The 19,945-nt window shown below is 45.4% G+C and overlaps 1 protein-coding gene across 4 annotated transcripts in view; it reads left to right on the top strand.

Annotated features, from left to right (window-relative positions):
- ATP6V0A1 (ATPase H+ transporting V0 subunit a1) overlaps positions 1 to 19,945 on the top strand; it is a 78,892-nt gene that overhangs the window by 29,118 nt on the left and 29,829 nt on the right. For 2 of the 4 annotated variants that reach the window (XM_008048830.2, XM_008048833.2), the window contains exons 5-10: positions 1,852 to 1,980; positions 9,445 to 9,527; positions 9,835 to 9,961; positions 12,892 to 12,974; positions 14,210 to 14,303; positions 17,461 to 17,673. In XM_008048830.2, the coding sequence (XP_008047021.1) occupies positions 1,852 to 1,980; positions 9,445 to 9,527; positions 9,835 to 9,961; positions 12,892 to 12,974; positions 14,210 to 14,303; positions 17,461 to 17,673 (729 nt within the window). Of the gene's footprint in view, positions 1 to 1,851; positions 1,981 to 9,423; positions 9,528 to 9,834; positions 9,962 to 12,891; positions 12,975 to 14,209; positions 14,304 to 17,460; positions 17,674 to 19,945 lie in introns of all 4 variants that reach the window. The other 2 variants (XM_021707910.1, XM_021707909.1) reach the window with 2 other exon arrangements.

Here is a 19,945-nt window from a genome sequence, read left to right as displayed (position 1 = left end):
CTTCCGCCTCAGCCTTCCAGTAGCCGGAATTACAGGCATGCGCTACCACACCCGGCTGGTTTTTTGATTTATTGTACAGATGAGGTCTAGCTGCCCAGACGGGTCTCGAACCCGTGGACTCAGGCAATCCACTCACCTCAGCCTCCCAAAGGCGCGGGATTACAGGCTGAGCCACCGAGCCCATCTTACTTTTTTTTTTTTTTTTAATAGGAGTCTCACTCTGTTGCCCAGGCTAGAGTGCAGTGGCACGTTCACGGCCACCACAGCCTTGACCAGCTGGGCTCAGGTAATCCTTCTGCCTCAGCCTTCTAAGTAGCTGGAACTACAGGCACACGCCACCATGCCTGGCTAATTTTTTGATTTATTGTAGAGATGAGGTCTCTCCAAGTTGTCCATGCTGATCTTGAACCTCTGGACTCAGGCAGTCATCTCGCCTCTGCCTCCCAAAGTGCTGGGATTACAGGCTTGAGCTACCGCGCCTGGCCTGAGATCCACTTTTCTTAGCTCCCACATCTGAGTAAGAACATGTGATATTTGTCTTTCTGTGCCTGACTTATTTCACTTAACATAATGAACTTCAGTCCCATCCATTTTGCTGCAAATGAGAGGATTTCACCCTTTCTTATGGTATCAAACAGTACATGAGCTCTGTCAATGCCACTAATAAATGTTTATTGGTTTATTGAAACCTTATTGGAGTAAATTAATTTATCTAGTAGTTTATTAATCTTATCTACTAAATGAGTAGCCAGTGGACTTTTTTTTTTTGAGTTGGAGTCTCTCACTCCTTTGCCTAGGCTGGAGTGCAGTGGCTTGCACGCTCATGGCCACCCCAGCATCAACCTGCTGGGCTCCAGTGATCCTTCCATCTCGGCCTTCCAAGTAGACAGAACTACAGACACGTGCTACCACACCGGGCTATTTTTAATTTTATTGTAGAGAAGAGGTCTCGCCAAGTTGCCCGGGCTGGTCTTGAACCCACGGGCTCAGGCAATCCACTCGCCTCGGCCTCCCAAAGTGCTGGGATTACAGGCTGAGCCACCGAGACCAGCCAACTTTTTAACAAGTTTTTTTGTTTTGTTTTTGAGTTGGAATTTCACTCTGTCACCTACGCTAGAGTGCAGTGGCATGCTCACGGCCACCGCAGCCTTGACCTGCTGGGCTCAGGTGGTCATTCTGCCTCAGCCTTCTAAGTAGCTGGAACCATAGGCATGTGCCACCATGCCCAGCTGATTTTTTCATGTACTGTAGAGATGAGATCTCGCCATGTTGCTCAGGCTGGTCTCAAATCCCTGAGCTCAGGTAATCCTCTCGCCTCCACCTCCCAAAGTGCTGGAATTACAGGCATGAGCCACCATGCCCAGCTTTTTTTTTTTTTGAGTTGGAGTCTCACTCTGTTGCCCAGACTGGAGTGCAGTACCCGCTCCTGGCCACCGCAGCCTCGACCTGCTGGGTTCCGGCGATCCTTCTGCCTCAGCCTTCCAAGTAGCTGGAACTACAGGTGTGCGCTACCCTACCCGGCCAATTTTTTTATTTATTGTAGAGATGAGGTGTCACCAAGTTGCCCAGGCGGGTCACGAAATGCCCAGCTTTTAATAGTTATTTTATCTACCTGAAATCCCCCAAGAAACTTAACAAGTATGCAACCGAATCTATAGACAAAGAAAGACTATTTTAAGCAAAAAATTTTTATAAAGAAAATTGCTCTGGGAAGATTCCCATATTTGCTGGATAGTTGTAAAATATCTTTAACCCATCAACATGGCAACAGTTCTATCAGATGAATTCATTTAATGTCTTTCAGAGCAAGTATATTGAGCTTATCTTAATAGTTTTCTTTTTTTTCTCTAGGCTAATTTTGAAAAGATTGAAAATGAACTGAAGGAAATCAACACAAACCAGGAAGCTCTGAAGAGAAACTTCCTAGAACTGACTGAATTAAAATTTATACTTCGCAAAACTCAGCAGTTTTTTGATGAGGTCAGACTATTGTTTCTTTTAGTATTTGAGAAGCTGATATTTACACTCGCACAAGTGGGCCATATTTTTATTCCAATAATTATTTTAATTTGCTAGTTTGGAAGCAGTACCATTTTTGCACCATTTTAGTTGAAGAAATGTCAAATTATGTTCCATTTTCCATGCAGTACACAACCAGCCATGGTTTTGTATTTTTTCACGTTTTCTGCAGTTTTTCATCTCAGGATGAGGAAGGGAACCCTGAAGGAGTATAAACATAATTAGTAGAAATTTTCACATCATATTTAGATTTTATAAGGTAAGTATATGCTTAAGGCTAAAGTTGAAGAAACAAACGTTTGGCTACAGACGAAACTGTAACAAAGGTTTAATCGTCAAACCTTTTATCAATACATTTTTATTTTATTCTCTATGATTGCTTATGAACCTTTGAGCACATTTTTCAATACTTCAGATAGCATATATTACACACATTTTCAAGAGTTTTTCATTGTGTTGTGTGGACATAGTGGTAGGGTGCTTATTTGAAACTCCTGGGTTTTCACATACATTTAGTTATATTACCTTATAGGAGAAAATGTTAAGTTCCTGGGTTACAAATGTAGGTGACTGAGTTGCCAGGTAACAGTTGCTGAGGTGACCCCACAGAAGGACTTGGAGCAGGGCTTGCAGAAGGCTCCTTCTCCTACTGGAACCTAGGAGGGAACATAGCTTTCAGCCTAGATTTGGTTTTTCTGATGGCCTAAAGTGTGAGGAACTAAGCTTTTGGGAGGTGTCTTTGCCATCAGATTAACAATATTAGCTATTTCAGGCTGGGAGCAATGGCTCACACCTGCGATCCCAGAACTTTGGGAGGCCAAGGTAGGAGTATCACTTGAGCCCAGAGTTCAAGACCAGCCTAGGACATAGCAATATCCTGTCTCTACAAAATAATAATAATGATGGTGATGATGATAAAATTTTTAAAAGAAAATAAATAAATAAAGATCCTTCAGAGATTGTTCCAGTCACTGTTCGGTGTGCCTTCCCATGAAGTTCTTTAATTCCTTTGCTCAACAAAAAAAAGTGGAAAAACTTTCAAATATAGGGGATCAGTTTCAGTTAGCATCTGCTGTCTTCTTCGTTTTACTCTTAACTTTTGTCTTTTGAGGAGAGATCAATTCTCCATAATTCTCTAGGCTGGAACATATGTTCTCTGAGCAGCAATAGCAGCAGCAGCCTCATGTGGGATCTTGTCAGAGAGTCCCCATTCCAGGCCACCTGCATCAGAAACTCTGGGGGTGCGACCCAGCAATCTTTTAACAAAGTGACCAGAGGCATGTTAGCTTGAAAACTGCTGGCTAGAGAGACAGTCTGCTGAAGATATGGTACATTCCGCAGTAACTAAGGACTTGACTCAGAGAAGCCATGCCAATTAAAAAGGTCTGCTGGGGGAGGGAAAGAGAAAAACCCTTGTGAATGTAGTTGCCTGGTCCTCCTAAGAGTCAGACTATGGTTTTTATAAACAGAGTGCAAATACTCAGCCTGCTCATGGAGTTGAGAATTTTGAGACTGTTAGTAACTTCTTTCACCAACCCCCAGTATCATTGCACTAGAGGGTGTGGGGCATGTGATTAACTCTCTCCAAGTGTTTCAGGTCTTTTGCAACAGGCATGGCCACTTATACCATATGGTTTTAATGAACAAATAGCCTAGAATTCCAGTGTACTCGCTGCCTAAACATTATTGTCATTTTATTTGCTGATTAACTGAGCATATAATGAGCACCTACTCTTTGTGAGAACGAGATGAATAAGACATGGGCCCTGTGTTCAAGAGTGTATCATTTTGTCATATCAGGAAATGCCCCTGCACATGACACCTCTGTATGCCCCAAGTATGCTTTTTCTGATGTGTCCAAGCTGCTACCCACAGATCCAGTGCAAGGCTGACCTCACTCAGTCAAAGCTCAGCTACTTTCAACATTGTTTGGAGCTTAATTTTTTGACCCACCCCCTCATTTTTCCCCCTTTTGATACACCTTTAGTTTATTGCTGAGATGTTAAGTATGAAAATGGCTTTCAGGAACTCCTAAGTGTGAGGATTGCTGAGAGCTTTCTACTCTGGTTCGTTTGGGGAGAAATTTTCTTTTTTTCTTTTTTTTGTTTTTTTGAGTCAGAGTTTCACTCTGTCTCCCAGGCTGGAGTGCAGTGGCATGCTCACAGCCACTGTAGCCTTGATCTGCTGAGCTCAGGTGATCCTTCTAACTCAGTCTTCCAAGTAGCTGGATCTACAGGTGCGCACCACCATGCCTGGCTAATTTTTTTATTTACTCTAGAGATGAGGTCTCACCATGTTGTCTCAAACCCACGGGCTCAGGCAATCCTCTCGCCTCCACCTCCCAAAGTGATGGAATTACAGGCATGAGCTACCATGCCTGACTGGGAGAGATTTTCAGTAAAGACTGATAGGTGGATTCCTATCAGGAATAATTATTTAGGGAAATGATTATTTAAACTATTACTTTTCTAATTAAAAAACATAGTAAAATAAAATAACAGGAGCCATTTGAGAAAATGACTTAAAAATTTAAATTTCCTTTTTTTTTTTTTCTGAGTCAGTCTCACTCTCTCACCCAGGCTAGAGTGCAGTGGCACAATCATGGCTACCGCAACCTCAATCTACTGGGCTCAGGCAATCCTTCCACCTCAGCCTTCCAAATAGCTGGAACCACAGGCATGTGCCACCATGCCCAGCTAATTTTTGGATTTATTGTAGAGAAAAGGTCTCGCCAAGTTGCCCAGGATGGTTCCAAACCCTTGGGCTCAGGCAGTCCTCTCGCCTCTGCCTCCCAAAGTGCTAAGATTACAAGTGTGAGCCACCATGCCTGCTAGTAATTTTCTTTTGTGGTAAGCCTAAACACTACCTGCTCATCCTGAGGGACCGACTGGCCCTGTTCATGGAGTGTTACTTCCCCTCCTATTTATACAAAACTTTTATTTATTTATTTTTTCGATCTCTGGAAGTTCTTATAACACAAGGTCTTGACTATGAGGGAATTGTCACCAATTCCCCTTCATTCCTTCTGCCCTCACAGCAGGGCAGGCAGTCTTCCTCTGCCTTGCCTGTCCTTGCCACTGGCTCCAAGCCTCAGCCAGGTCCCTGCTGTGAGCCTTGCCCAGATCTCTGCCGTAGACCTTGTCACCTGGCAGTAGGCTCAGGGGTTGCTGCCACAACCTTGTGTTGGCACACACAAGTGCATGCTTTAAATAATGCAGAAATGGATAGGAGAAGGGGTAGGAGGAAAAATATGAAAAATAATTAATAAATAAATAATGCAAAAATGAAAACACTCGGGACACTTGTCAAAAACAGGATTTTTCATGAGAATTTTCTTCCATGCCTGAAGTGATAATGTCTGCAAATGGCCTGAAACACTACCAATGTTAAGCCCCTCTTCTTTTTTACAATTTGATGAATACAATCAATAATTCCCAGTAATGAGTTATCAGAAAATGGCCAAATCAGGAACTGATTTTTTCATATTTAGACATAGGGGTTATGGTTGGCAGGGTGTGTCGAATGGGAAAAGTAAACATGTATTGAATATTCTGATGATTGAAAGTGATTACAAATTCGACTCAGCCATTTCTTATCCAGAGCATTTAAAATGACTTGTTAATGATTATCCTTTTCTCAGTCTTCTTGCTTATGAGGAACTGTAAGAGCTGGAGAGATTTCTCTGCATCTTTTACCATAAGCTCCATAACACATGAGAACGTAAAGAAGACTGGAAAAGTAATGGTTAATGGCATGCAGTTCCCTGCTTTCCTCTCCTTCTGAGTTCTCCATCCATCTGCTTTATTTTTCTTTCCCATCTGCTGTCTCCTTTGGGGCTTGGGTAATTTCTTAATGTAGATGGAAATAGCAGTGCTAGTTCTAGGTGATTGATGTGGCTTGAACTGGTTGTGCTGGCTTTTACTTAATTGCTGTACAAGAAATGACGCTCCGCTGCTTCCTTTTACGAGGCGTGTTTTTCAGTATTCTGTGTAGGGAAAGGAGCAAACCTGAGGGCACAACAAGTCATTAAGAAGCACGTTGGCAGGCCAGGCATGGTGGCTCAAGCCTGTCATCCCAGCACTTTGGGAGGCCGAGGCGAGAGGATTGCCTGAGCACAGGGGTTCTCGTCTCGACAATAAATTAAAAACTTAGCTGGGTGTGGTGGCATGTACCTATAGTCCCATCTACTTAGAAGGCTTAAGTGGAAGTATCGCTTGAGCCCGGCAAGTTGAGGCTATAGTGACTGTGAGCGTGTCACTGCACTCCAGCCTGGGTGACAGAGTGAGACTCCAACTCAAAAAAAAAAAGAAAAAAGAAAGAAAGAAACACGTTGGCAGTGCTGTCATTAGAGAACCCAAAGAGTCTAAGATTGGGATGGAGATACTCAGCAACAGGTTCTAGATTGTTGCTTTTGAGGCCCTCAGTTGGTGGTTCTGGTCATCCTTGTTTCTCATCGAGCACCATTTTATTTAAAAATATGTAGTTTTCCTCTTTAAGACTTAGGATTTTTAAGCATGAAGTAGTGAAATTAGTAATGAGACTATTATTGCAAGTTTCTGTTTAATTTTGTTTCTGCTTCTTTGTATTCTTTAGGCACAGTCTTCAGAGTAACCTAGTTAACCTAGTTGCTCAGCACTGTTCGCTGTTCCATCAGTTGTCTACTTAAGAGCACATGTATCTAGCTTTGAGATGTTTAGGGTTTACTTAAACCAGGTTTTGTAGGAGGGAGTCTTGTGAGTAGCAGTTACTTTGTTTTTTTGCAGAGTGATATCCCAAGAACAAGTTGAAATGTTGTAGTTATCTGCAACCTGAAAGCAGGTTGCTTGCAGTCTGCTGATTTGATTTCAGGTAGAAAGAAAAGGAACCCCCTTGACTTCCATGTGACAGCAAGTAGTAACAGGTTTCCCCATGACTTCACTTTAAAATTTTCCAATCAGCCAGGCTCGGTGGCTCAGCCTGTAATCCCAGCACTTTGGGAGGCTGAGGTGAGTGGATTGCCTGAGCCCACGGGTTCGAGACCCGCCTGGGCAACTTGGTGAGACCCTCATCTCTACAATAAAATAAAAAATTAGCTGGGCGTGGTAGCGCGCGCCTGTAGTTACAGCTACTTGGAAGGCTGAAGCGGAGGGATCGCCGGCGCCCAGCAGGTCGAGGCTGCGGTGGCCGGGAGCGGCCACTGCACTCCAGTCTGGGTGACAGAGTGAGACTCCAACTCAAAAAAAAAAAAAATTTTCCAATCACGCCTGGCACAGTGGCTCACACCTGTAATCCCAGTACTTTGGGAGATATAGGTGAGAGAATTGCCTGAGTCCAGGGGTTCGAGACCAGCCTGGGCAATTTGGCAAGACTTCAACTCTACAATAAATAAAAAAATTAGCCAGGCATGGTGGCGTGTGCCTATAGTTCCAGCTACTTGGAAGGCTGAGGAAGAAGGATCACCTGAGCCCAGCAAGTTGAGTCTGCGATAGCCTTGAGCATGCCACTGCACTCCATCCAGTCTGGGTGACAGAGTGAGACTCGAACTCAAAAAAAAAAAAAATTGAGCACAGTGTTTCATATTTCAAGTCCCAATAGTAGAAAATCACATTGTTTATTTCAAGGTAACTCTGTGCAGAATAACCTCTTGGGATTCATGATAAATACAATTTAGCCGGCATGGTGGCTCATGCCTGTAATCCCAGCACTTTGAGAGACCAAGATGAAAGGATTGCCTAAACTCAGAGATTTGAGACAAGACTGGGCAACTTGGTGAGACTTGTTCTCTACAATAAATAAAAAAATTAGCCAGGCGTGGTGGCGCATGCCTGTGGTTCCAGCTACTTGGAAGGCTGAGGCAGGATTGCCTGAGCCCAGCAAGTTGAGGCCGTGGTGGCTGTGAGCGTGCCACTGCACTCCAGCTTGGGTGACAGTGAAACGCCAACTCAAAAAAAAGAGAAAAAGAAATAGGAAGATTGATTTGGCTCACTTCTAGTCTTTTATCAAATAAGTAGTGCATGAATATGAAAGCTTGGAAGATGAGGTAGTGGAGAAGTTGACTGGACTTTTTTTTAAAGCAGCCTTTTCTTTCTGCTGGGAGTAGAAGGGGAAGGATGAGTTGGGTAGAGAGAGGTTAGGAATAGAGATCCATGTATGGGAAGATCCCCTCCTCCCTCATTTCATTGTATAAACTGTGATGGTGGAAACCATTTCAAAGCTAACCAATTAGATGAGCCCTTGAACTCTAGATTGGTGTATTCTCTGTTGCTTTTTTTTTTACTTTACTTGATTCTTGAGCTATGTTCTTAAGAATCCTTCAATAGCCGGGTGCAGTGGCTCAAGCCTATAATCCCAGCACTTTGGGAGGCCAAGGCAAGAGGATTGCCTGAGTTCAGGTGTTCAAGACCATCCTGGGCAACTTGGCGAGACCTCCCCTCTACAATAAATCAAAAAATTAGCATGCTGGTGCATGCCTGTAGTTCTAGCTACTTGGAAGGCTGAGATGGAAGGATCGCCTGAGCCCAGCAGGTTGAGGCTGTGGTGGCCATAATTGTGCCACTGCACTCCAGCCTGGGCAACAGAGTAACACTCCAACTCAAAAAAAAAAAAAAGAAAAAGAAAGACTCCTTCAACTGTAAAGCCTATTTGAATGTTTTAACATTTTTAGATTCCTAGTCAGAAATATGCCATTTAGATATGATTTCACTTTTTCTTCCCTTTATGGGTGCAATAGAGGCCAGGCCTGCCCAGCTACTGTTCTTATCTACTTTTAGGGGGAAAGAAATACTCTTTAAATTCCATGACTTGGAGCATTCTATACGAGGCTATGTTAAATGTTCTCGTGGTCTGAATTCTTAAGGGCCTGGAAAACCTAGATGTCTGAAGATGGCCCTTCTCTCTGTCTCCAGACCATACAGTATTTAAGACGCCTTGCTTCTTCCTAGGAAAGCAAGTCTCCATCCTTCACACAGGGAAAATTCTAGTGTGTAGCTGACTGAAAGTAAATGTTGAGGGTGTCTGCAGGGCTGCTTTATTTTTGTGCAAAAGGGAGAGAGATTCCAACTTCTAGTACACAGGTGAAGGTATTTCCTGGTACTGTCATGGTTCATTCAGGGAAACATAGGAGAGAAAATGGCTTCCACCAAGTAACAGATTTATACATGTCACCATCATTTAATGTTTTTCTTTTTTCCTTATTTTGAAAGCCATTTCCCCAGATACTTTACTGGGACAATTCTGCTTTATTTACCTTGAGTTAATCTTCTTTGGTTTCTTCCCCTGTTCTTCTTGTCTCCTTTTTGTGGGTGTGTCTATCTCTTAGTGGTTTTTTTCTTTTTCATCCTTATTTTCTGAACCTGTCTCCTGGTCCCTCGTTCCCTGCATGCCACTAACTATTTTCATTAGATATTAATTGATTTGTGAATTCAGGCTGAATTGCATCATCAGCAGATGGCGGATCCAGACCTGCTGGAAGAGTCCTCGTCCCTCCTGGAGCCAAGTGAGATGGGAAGAGGCACGCCTTTGAGACTGGGGTGAGTTCCGCACCAGCTTCCCCTCACTCGGGGGACCATGTTGGTCTTTGCTGGTGGTTCACTTGCTGCCAGGATACACCCTCTTCCGAGCCTGTTGAGAACTGCTCCTGAGTCTGGCTTTCAGTCCCCTGTTATGCTGTCAGCTCTGCCGGTCCAGAAGTGAGATCAAGAATGGGACTTTAGCAGCCCTTTTGACTTAATGACATGTAGTGTGTGGTCTTTGCTCTTCTCTCACTTTCCTTCTTTGTCTTAAAGCCCCTGTCCCATGACATGAAACAGAGTTTCCAACCTGCCTCTCTTCCTGCAGCTTCGTGGCTGGCGTGATCAACCGGGAGCGCATCCCGACTTTTGAGCGCATGCTTTGGCGGGTGTGCCGGGGAAATGTGTTCCTGCGACAGGCTGAAATTGAGAACCCCCTGGAGGATCCTGTGACTGTAAGACAAGGAGGCTGTGTCCTGTGGAGTAGGTCTCATAGAGAGAGCCCAGAGCAGTGACGCAGCCTGGGCTACCTGAATCCCACCCTTCCACAGAGCAGCTCTGGTATCGTTCCTGGTTTGATCTGATAATTGGAAGGACTGTTCTTGTCCTCTGACTTACCACACAGTGTATATATGACATACACATTTTTTTTGAGTTGGAGTCTCACTCTGTTACCCAGACCGGAGTGCCGTGGCCGCTCCCGGCCGCTGTAACCTTGACCCACTGGGCTCCGGCGATCCTTCTGCCTCAGCCTTCCATGTAGCCGGAATTACAGGCACGCGCTACCATGCCCGCCTGATTTTTTTATTTTATTGTAGAGACTAGGTCTTGCCATGTTGCCCAGGTGGGTCTCGAACCCGCGGGCTCAGGCAGTCCACTCATCTCAGCCTCCCAAAGCGCAGGAATACAGGCTGAGCCACCAAGCCCGACTCATATATTTTTTTAAAGCAGGATTTATTGAGAGGACAGAAAAGCTCTCATACTGGGAGGGGACCCCAGGGGGTTGCCCGACATACACATATTTTTAAACTTTAGCTGTATAGGTGTTATTTGGATTGGAAATATTTTTTTTCACTCATTTTAAACTTTAGCTTTATATATATATTTTCTATTCCTGCTCTGGGACTGAAAGGAAATTTGCCCTTTATAAAAATTAACTCAAAGCAAGCCTGGACACAGTGACTCACACCTGTCATCTCAGCACTTTCGGAGATCGAGGCAGGAGGATTTCTTGAACCCAGGAGTTTCAGACTAACCTAGGCAACATGCAAGATTTTGTCTCTACAAAAAAATAAAAATAAAAAAGCCAGGCATAGTGATGTGCGCCTGTAGCCCCGGCTACTCAGGAGGCTGAGGTGGTAGGATTACCTGAGCCCAAGAGGTCAAGGCAGCAGTGAGCCATAATCATGCCATTGCCTTCCAGCTTAGGTAACAGAATGAAACCTCAATTTCCACCCCCCCCAAAAAAAGAAAAGAAAATTAACTAAAAGCAAGACATCTGGTTTCAAAATTTGTTAATATCCATGTAAGATGAGTTGGAGAGATTTCCTAAACTGTGATCTTTCTAAGCTGATATTTTACTTGGTAAGGTTTTTTCTGTCTACTTGTTTGTCAAGAGAATCAGAAACTTAGTTTAACACTATATATTGTGCAAGATAGAATGATCTTCCCCACCCAGTGCTTTGGGAAGTAGGAACAACATAACATCTTGGCATTTGACATAATGAAACAGAGCTCATTGTCTAAACCTACCTGGGCATGGTGAGTCCTGATTGCAGAGATCACAAGCAGAGATGAAATGTACTGCAGAAACTGTACTTTGCTCTTGTTCTCATATTATTTAGAAGCCTGGCGTTTTTCTTTTCTGAATTATCTTATGAGTTTCTTAAATTTGTATTCTTTGCTTTCCCCAAGAGGAAGTGAATGTTAGATTTCTCAGGTGGAATGGGTCATGCAGCTATATGGCTTCTGTCCTCCATGCTGACTAGATGTGTATGGCACTTAGGTGACTCCCCTTACCAGGGGTGGAGTTTTTTAATCTATTGAAGGCTGTCTTGGATTGTGGAAACAGTGTCATCTGTAGTCACACCCAGTATGGAGCTGTTTTTAGGAATGTGCAGTCTGGTTTCCTCTTGGCAACAGAAAGGTTATTTTATCAACAAGCCGGGGAAAGGATATCTGGATATCCATAACAGAGCAGCTGCACCAAGAGTGGGCTCCAGTTTAGCTTGAAGAATGTAGGGATTTAAGACTCTTAAGCCTGATTGTCTTCATACCTCATCTCATTTTACCACCTAAAGCTTTGTTTGTTTGCTTTCTTTTTTTTTTTTTGGAGTTGGAGTCTCACTCTGTCGCTCAGACTGGAGTGCAGTGGCCATTCCTGACCACCACAGCCTCGACCTGCTGGGCTCCAGCAATCTTTCCGCCTCAGCCTTCCTAGTAGCTGGAACTATAGGCGCACGCTACCATGCCCGGCTAATTTTTTGATTTATTGTAGAGATGAGGTCTCGCCAAGTTGCCCAGGCGGGTTTTAAACCCATGGGCTCAGGCAATCCACTCACCTTGGCCTCCCAAAGTGCAGGATTACAGGCTGAGCCACCGAGCCTGGCCTGTTTGCTTTCTTATTATAAAAGAAGTACTTGAACAAATGCTGTATGCAGCTAGGAGTAGATACAGGCAACCAGAAACAGTCCTGTGAATATGCGCTGTATCGTATATTCTGGTCATTCTTTCCAGCCCTTGTATCATACTCTGGGTGGAAGTTTGGTATTTGAAAGCAACTACCTTACTCCCTGCCCCGTAAAGTCTAGGTTAGCATGAACTGTATTCTTCCCAGCAACTCCATTCCTTATAGTTAATCAGTACCTTATCTATGCAGAATAGACAGAGATGGCTCCTTCTCTTGCCTCCCCTCCATACTCTTGTCATTTGGGCAACATAGGTTTGAAAATTGAATTGCGGAATGAGGCTGAGTGGTGCTAAGCAGAGCATTATCTTAGCTTCTTCGTCACATTCCCAGTGGAGTCAAAAAACAGATTGAGAAGGCGGTCTGTGAGTTAGAGACAATAGGGCAAATGTCTGCAGTGAAGCTGAGGAAATGGAGGGAAGGCAGTGGTGAAAGTGCAGGGTTGCTGTAGCCTGGGAGGATGCCTGTGTTTGGTCGGGTATGGTAGCTCATGCCTCTAATCCTAGCACTCCGGGAGGCTGAGGCAGGAGGATCACTTGAGCCCAGCCTGAGCAATATAGCAAGACTCCTGTTAAAAAAAAAAAAAGGAAAAGAAAAGGATGACTGTGTTCCTACTTCACCAAAAAAAAGTGAGTTATTTAAGAAGTTTTCATTCAGATTTGGAAGTCTGAACTCTTTGTTTTTGGTTCTGGGGTCTAGGGTGACTACGTGCACAAGTCTGTGTTTATCATTTTCTTCCAAGGCGACCAGCTGAAAAACAGAGTTAAGAAGATCTGTGAAGGGTAAGAAACATGCCTGCATGGGAGGGCACAGCCATGACCTCGTGTCGAGTCTTAGAACTTAGAATAGTGAAACACAAATCCTTCTTAGGTAAACATGGCTCTTTTTTTTTTTTTTTTTGAGTTGAAGTCTCACTCTGTCACCCAGGCTGGAGGGCAGTGGCACGCTCCCTGCCACTGCAGCCTCGACCTGCTGGGCTCCTGTGATCCTTCTGCCTCTGCCTTCCAAGTAGCTGTAACTAAAGGCACATGCTACCACACCCGGCTAAGATTTATTGTGGAGATGTGTCTCACCAAGTTGTCCAGGTAGGTCTCGAACCTGCAGGCTCAGGCAGTCATCTTACTTCAGCCTCCCAAAGTGCTGGTATTACAGGCTGAGCCACTGAGCCCGGCCAGCCCAAACATGGCTTTTAATAATATCAGGACTGGCCAGGCTCAGTGACTCGGCCTGTAATCTCAGCACTTTGGGAGGCCAAGATGAGTAGATTGCCTGAGTCTGCGAGTTCGAGACCAGCCCAGGCAATTTGACGAGATCTCATCTCTACAATAAATCAAAAATTAGCCGGACATGTAGAGACCTCATCTCTACAATATATCAAAAATTAGCGTGTGCCTGTAGTTCGGCTGCTTGGAAGACTGAGGCAGAAGGATTACTGGAGCCCAGCAGGTCGACGCTGAGGAGCGTGAGTGTGCCACTGCACTCCAGCCTGGGCAACAGAGTGAGACTCCAACTCAAAAATAATAATAATAATAATAATAATAATGTCAGGGCTATTTTAAACTGTTGGAAATAGCCTAAATTCATTCATTAAAGTACCATCAGAACCACAGTTTCCTTTCCTTGGGAAAAGTAATTTTAAGGACTCATGGCTTATAAATGCCGTGTTATTCTGGGACAGTGCGTCTGTATACCCAGCATAGTGCCATGAACTGTCCTTAAATTTTCCTGAAATTTTGCCTTAAGGACAGAATTCTTTCCATGTCATTTTTCTCTAATAATTTACAATATAATTTGCTTTTAAGTCTCAAGGGAATTTCATAGCTACAGAGAATGTCAAGATAGTTCAAGTGTTGTTATTGCTCTGTCTTCCCACGCCCCATAAATAATTTGTGTGGATTTAACACATCAGTCTGACTTCATCCTGTTCTGGTCCTTCTAGTAAAATAGCATTAGTTTCTGTAATTATTTAAATTGATTAGGAAACTTCGATGTTCCTAAGGCTGTCTGTGCATTCCAGGTTCCGAGCTTCACTCTATCCTTGTCCTGAGACACCGCAGGAGAGGAAGGAGATGGCTTGCGGAGTGAACACCAGGATTGATGATCTCCAAATGGTACACAGAGGGCTGGGGGGAATTTGGTTGTGTGAAATACTAAAATAAAAGAGGCTGAGCACGGTGACTCATGCCTGTAATCCCAGCACTTTGGGAGGTGGATGCAAGGTGATTGCCTGAGCCCAGGGGTTCCAGATCAGCCTGGGCAACTTGGCAAGACCTTATCTTTACAATAAATTTAAAAATTAGCTGGGTGTGGTGGCGCACGCCTGCAGTTCCAGCTACTTGGAAGGCTGAGGTAGAAAGATCATCTGAATCCAGCAGGTCGAGGCTGCAGTGGCCATGAATGTGTCACTGCACTCCAGCCTGGATGACAGAGTGAGACACCCACACAAACATAATAAAATAAAATAGAAGACCATTCTCTTTCCCTGAATCACTGATGGGTCATAGTGTACTTGTAACCAATCAGGATACCAAAAGAAGAAACGTCTATTGGTAATGTGTCCCTCGGGGAGTTGGGGAACATCTCAGGGAATGACTGTTAAGTATGGCATTAGTCATCCTCAGACAAGACCGGAATACTAAGCATCTAGAGTCGTCGTTGCTTAGAATATTCTGTTCCCTTCCACCCTGTGATTCTGAGATATTTTTTATAATAAAAAAAAATTGGGCTGGGCGCGGTGGCTCAAGCCTGTCATCCCAGCACTTTGTGGGATCAAGACGAGAGGATTGCCTGAGCCTGTGGGTTCGTGACCAGCCTGGGCAACACAGCCAGACCTTGTCTCTACAAAAAAATCAAAAAAATTAGCCAGGCATGGTATTGCACACCTGTAGTTCCGGCTACTTGGAAGGCTGAGGCAGAAGGATCGCTAGAGCCCAGCAGGTTGACGCTGGTGTGGCCTTGAGCGTGCCTCTGCACTCTAGCCTGAGCAATATAGCAAGACCATGTCTCTACAAAAAAATTTAAGAAATCAGCTGAGCATGGTGGCACGCACCTGTAGTCCTAACTACCTGGGAGGCTAGTGAAAAGATTGCTTGCACCCAGGAGGTCTAGGCCACATGAACCATATTCATGCCACTGCCCTATAGCATGACCCTGTCTCTCAAAATAAAGAGAATTGAATAGCAAGGACTGGGATGGGGAAAGAGAAAAGCAAATAAGACATTGCTTGCAAGTTTATTTAGCATTCTTCCAGAAGAAGTTTGATAAGTATTTGTGAAATAGTCAATAACCAGAAGGAGAGAGAGTGGCTGACCTCCAGTCAACGAAGGTTTCCCTAACATGCCGTGATTTTAAAAAAACAGCCTCCTGCCGAGCTCGGTGGCTCAGCCTGTAATCCCGTGCTTTGGGAGGCTGAGATGAGTGGATTGCCTGAGCCCGTGGGTTCGAGACCCACCTGGGCACCTTGGTGAGACCTCATCTCTACAATAAATCAAAAATTAGCTGGACGTGGTAGCGCGCGCCTGTAGTTCCAGCTACTTGGAAGGCTGAGGTGGAGGGATCACCAGAGTCCAGCAGGTCGAGGCTGTGGTGGCCGGGAGCGCCTACTGCACTTCAGTCTGGGCGACAGAGTGAGACTCCAACTCAAAAAAACAAAAACAAAAACAAAAACCAGCCTCCTTATGGGAGTCACCTTCCTCTGCCCAAGATGGTTTTTCAGGGAGTGGTTACTGCTTTGTTCTGAACTAACTTGAAGAACCATCTGCAAGAATCATCGAGACTTGTGTTCACCATGGTTAGTGCTACAACTTTTTCCTCTTCTGAGAGCTGCAGAGGTTTATAGTACATTCTCATACAGATGCGTGAGTGGTGGGTAGTTTGCCTGATTTCTTCCCATTGCTCAGCCTCTCTTCTGCTCTTGAAACCTTAAATACTTGGTAGTAAGGCAATGCAGTGCAAAACGTCCCTGCATCCTCCTCCAACCCTAGTCTTGGCAATGCTGTGCTATTTCTCTGAGGGGAAATCTGTATGCATTTCCAAAGAACCAACACTGAACTTTTTTCCTCTGAGAAGCCTGGCAGAAGGGTAAACCCTCATCTCTCCCATGATGGCAGTGGTAGGTGGCAGGACCAACCCCCTCTAAATAGCTCAGTGCTCCTGACCCCACTGTGGCTCCTGCCCTGTGTTCCTGGCGTAGGCTGGGCATGGTGTTCAGCACTGCCACCACTTGCTAAAGCCGTCTCACATGCGAGGGATTTGCAGATGGCAGTGCTTCAGCTCCTGGGTCTGTGATGCCCACTTCTTCGAGTTTGAGTTATAGTTTCCACATAGAAAGTCACTGGTTTTTGTTTTGTTTTGTTTTGTTTTGAGTGGGAGTCTTACTTTTTCACCCAACTGGAGTACAGTGGCATGCTCACGGCCACCGCAGCCTCGACCTGCGGGGTGCAGCTATCCTTCCACCTCAGCCTTCCAAGTAGCTGAAACTACAAGCGTGCGCCACCATGCCCAGCTAAGTTTTTGATTTACTGTAGAAACGAGGTCTCGCCAAGTTGCCCAGGCTGGTCTCGAACCTGTGAGATCAGACAGTCCTCTTATCTCAGCCTCCCAAAGTGCTGGGATTAAAGACTTGACCCTAGCCAGGCTCGGTGGCTCAGTCTGTAATCCCGCGTCTTGGGAGGCTGAGGTGAGTGGGTTGCCTGAGACCGCAGATTCAAGACCCGCCTGGGCAACTTGGCAAGACCTCATCTCTACAATAAATCAAAAAAATTAGCCAGGCATGGTAGCGCATGCCTGTAGTTCCAGCTACTTGGAAGGCTGAGGCAAAAGGATCGTTGGAGCCCAGCAGGTCGAGGCTGCGGTGACTGGGAGTGGCCACTGCACTCCAGTCTGGGCGACAGAGTGAGACTCCAACTCAAAAAAAAAAAACAAAAAACAAAGACTTGACCCACCACGCCCGGCCAAAAGTCACTGCTCTTTACTGAGCCAAGTAAAAGCCAATGGCCTGCATTTATTTGTTTGCCTTGTATTGGTGGTAAGATTGAATATTGAAAGAAAAGCCAAAATAAATTTTTTCAAGTTTCTCTTCAACTTGAAGCTAAATGAAAGTGAATGTTAGTAACTAGAACTCAAATTTCTTGTAATTTGTCAAAAAACCCAGCAGCAACACTCTAACCAGAGGAGGAAAAAGCCAGTTCCCCAACAACCCCTTTGAGAAAGCCATGAGAGCAAGGACTGTGCCAGAAGGCTCTCTTTCTGTTCCTTTCTCCCTGGAAGGTTCTGAATCAGACCGAGGATCACCGCCAGCGGGTCCTGCAAGCGGCTGCGAAGAACATCCGTGTGTGGTTCATCAAGGTACGGAAGATGAAGGCCATTTACCACACCCTGAACCTGTGCAACATCGATGTGACCCAGAAGTGCCTGATCGCGGAGGTCTGGTGCCCCGTCACTGACCTTGACTCCATCCAGTTTGCACTCAGAAGGGGCACGGTGAGTTCCCAAAGATGGCAATGCAGTTTGTGGCCGGAAAGAGAGGTTTCCATCCATAGTAACATGAATTTCATGGTAACGGGATTTTTACTTTCAGAGTTTCTTAATGTATTCATCTTGAGTCCTGACGGTGCATTTCATATAGAGCCTAGAGCACTATCCATATTTTGCAGATGTGGAAACAGCAGTTCAGGAAGCTAAAGTGACCTGGTCACATGCCGGCATTTCTTCAGGGCAGCTCATGACCAGAGCAGCATTCTCCTGACCCACTCCCTGTATTTAACTGCTCTGGCTGGTAGTCAATGAGAGTGACTTCTCTGTCGGCCTGGTGGGGTACAGAGATGTACACAACAGCCCTCAAGCCTGATGGCTCATTAGGAGAGGATGCCATGGGCACACGAGACAGTCTGTACCAACAGTACCAGTGGTGACCTGTGTGTGTAGAGGGAAGTGGAGTTTTTCCAACTATGGGGATTGGAAGAAACTTCAAGAAAGTGGCATTTCATCAGGGCTTTGAAGGTGCATAAGATGTTGATTGGCAAGGAAGAGAAGAGAACAGTGGGCAGGCAGTGCAGAGGCAGGGAATATGGTGCACCCGGGTGTGTTGGGCAGGAGCAGTAATTGTGATGGGTCAGCTGGAAGGGTGGGGGTACCTGTCTACGTCAGGTAGGCTGTACCCTAATAGTGAACGGTTTAAAATAAGAGGATAGAAGGTTGTTGTTTATTTTTTGAGTTGGTCTCACTCCGTCACCCAGACTAGAGTGCAGTAGCATGCTCCCGGCCACCGCAGCCTCGACCTGCTGGGCTCCAGTGATCCTTCCGCCTCAGCCTCCTGAGCAGCCGGAATTACAGGCGTGTGCTACCACGCCCAGCTAATTTTTTGATCTACTGTAGAGATGAGGTCTTGCTGCCCAAATGGGTCTCAACCCGCAGGCTCAGGCAATCCACTCACCTCAGCCTCCCAAAGCGCGGGATTACAGGCTGAGCCACCGAACTGATCAGAGCAGTTTTAAGAGAGTAATCCAGCCAGATATGATGGCTCATGCCTGTAATCCCAGCACTTTGGGAAGCCGAGGTAGGAAGATTGCTTGAGGCCAGAGGTTTGAGACTTGGCAACATTGTGAGACCTCATCTCTTAAAAAAAAAAAAAAAAAGAGGTTAGGCACAGTGGCTCATACTTGTAATCCCAGCACTTTGGGAGGTGGAGACTAAAGGATAGCCTAAGCCCAACAGGTCGAGGCCATGGTGGCAGTGATTGTGCCACTGCACTCCAGTCTGGGCCACAGAATGAGACTCTGATTCAAAAAAGAAAAATAATAATCTGCTGATAGTTTCTAGGTTGGCTTGAGGTGTGGAGAGATGCCATATGCAGGTCAGTTAGGAGGTTATTGTAGATGCAGATGACACAGAGTAGGAAATGATTAGGACTTCTACATAGGACTTGGGAAGATAAAATGATGAATGTTTGAGACATTCTGAAGGAGAACCCAGTAGGTCTGCTTGATTCCTAGCAAGATACAGGAGAAATACAAGGAGAAATAATTTAAAATGTTTTTGGGCCGGGCTCAGTGGCTCAGCCTGTAATCCCAGTACTTTGGGAGGCCGAGGTGAGTGGATTGCCTGAGCCCGTGGATTCGAGACCCGCCCGGGCAACTTGCTGAGACCTTGTTTCTACAATAAATAAAAAATTAGCCGGGTGTGGTAGCACGTGCCTGTAGTTCCAGCTACTTAGAAGGCTGAGGCGGAAGGATCGCCGGAACCCAGCAGGTCGAGGCTGCGGTGGCCAGGAGCGTGCCACTGCACTCCAGCCTGGGCAACAGAGTGAGTCTCCAACTCAAAAAAAAAGAAAGATCTGACTCAAAAATAAATAAATAAATCTGAGTGACCAGGGAACCAGGGTAACTGTTTTCAGTGAGAGAACTTCTTTCCAGGGAAGGTTGGCGAGTTCATAGTCACGCCGAGGCAGTGGGCAGAGAGCCAAATGGAAATGTCAGGAGATGAGGGGACAGAACTCAGGATACGGGGTCATGGGACTGGAAGGAAACAAGGGCTCTAAGAGCGAGGTCACAGAGCAAAAGTAAGGAAGCCCTTTGGGGCTGCATATTGTAGGCTGGGGAGCCAACAATGAGAAGGAATGACTGGTGAGAGGCCTCCAGGGAAGAAGGAAGCTCCCCAGTGTCCAGGTGTGTGGGAGAGGGAAGCAGGTTGGGTGGGAGGCTGGCCACTGGGCATGCATACTCAAACAGCGTGGGGGTGGGGGGAATGGGGACAG

Source organism: Carlito syrichta, unplaced genomic scaffold (assembly GCF_000164805.1).
Source record: "Carlito syrichta isolate Samal-C Ts95f unplaced genomic scaffold, Tarsius_syrichta-2.0.1 Scaffold126806, whole genome shotgun sequence".
NCBI lineage: Eukaryota > Metazoa > Chordata > Mammalia > Primates > Tarsiidae > Carlito > Carlito syrichta.
This window is presented reverse-complemented; position numbering and strand designations above follow the sequence as displayed.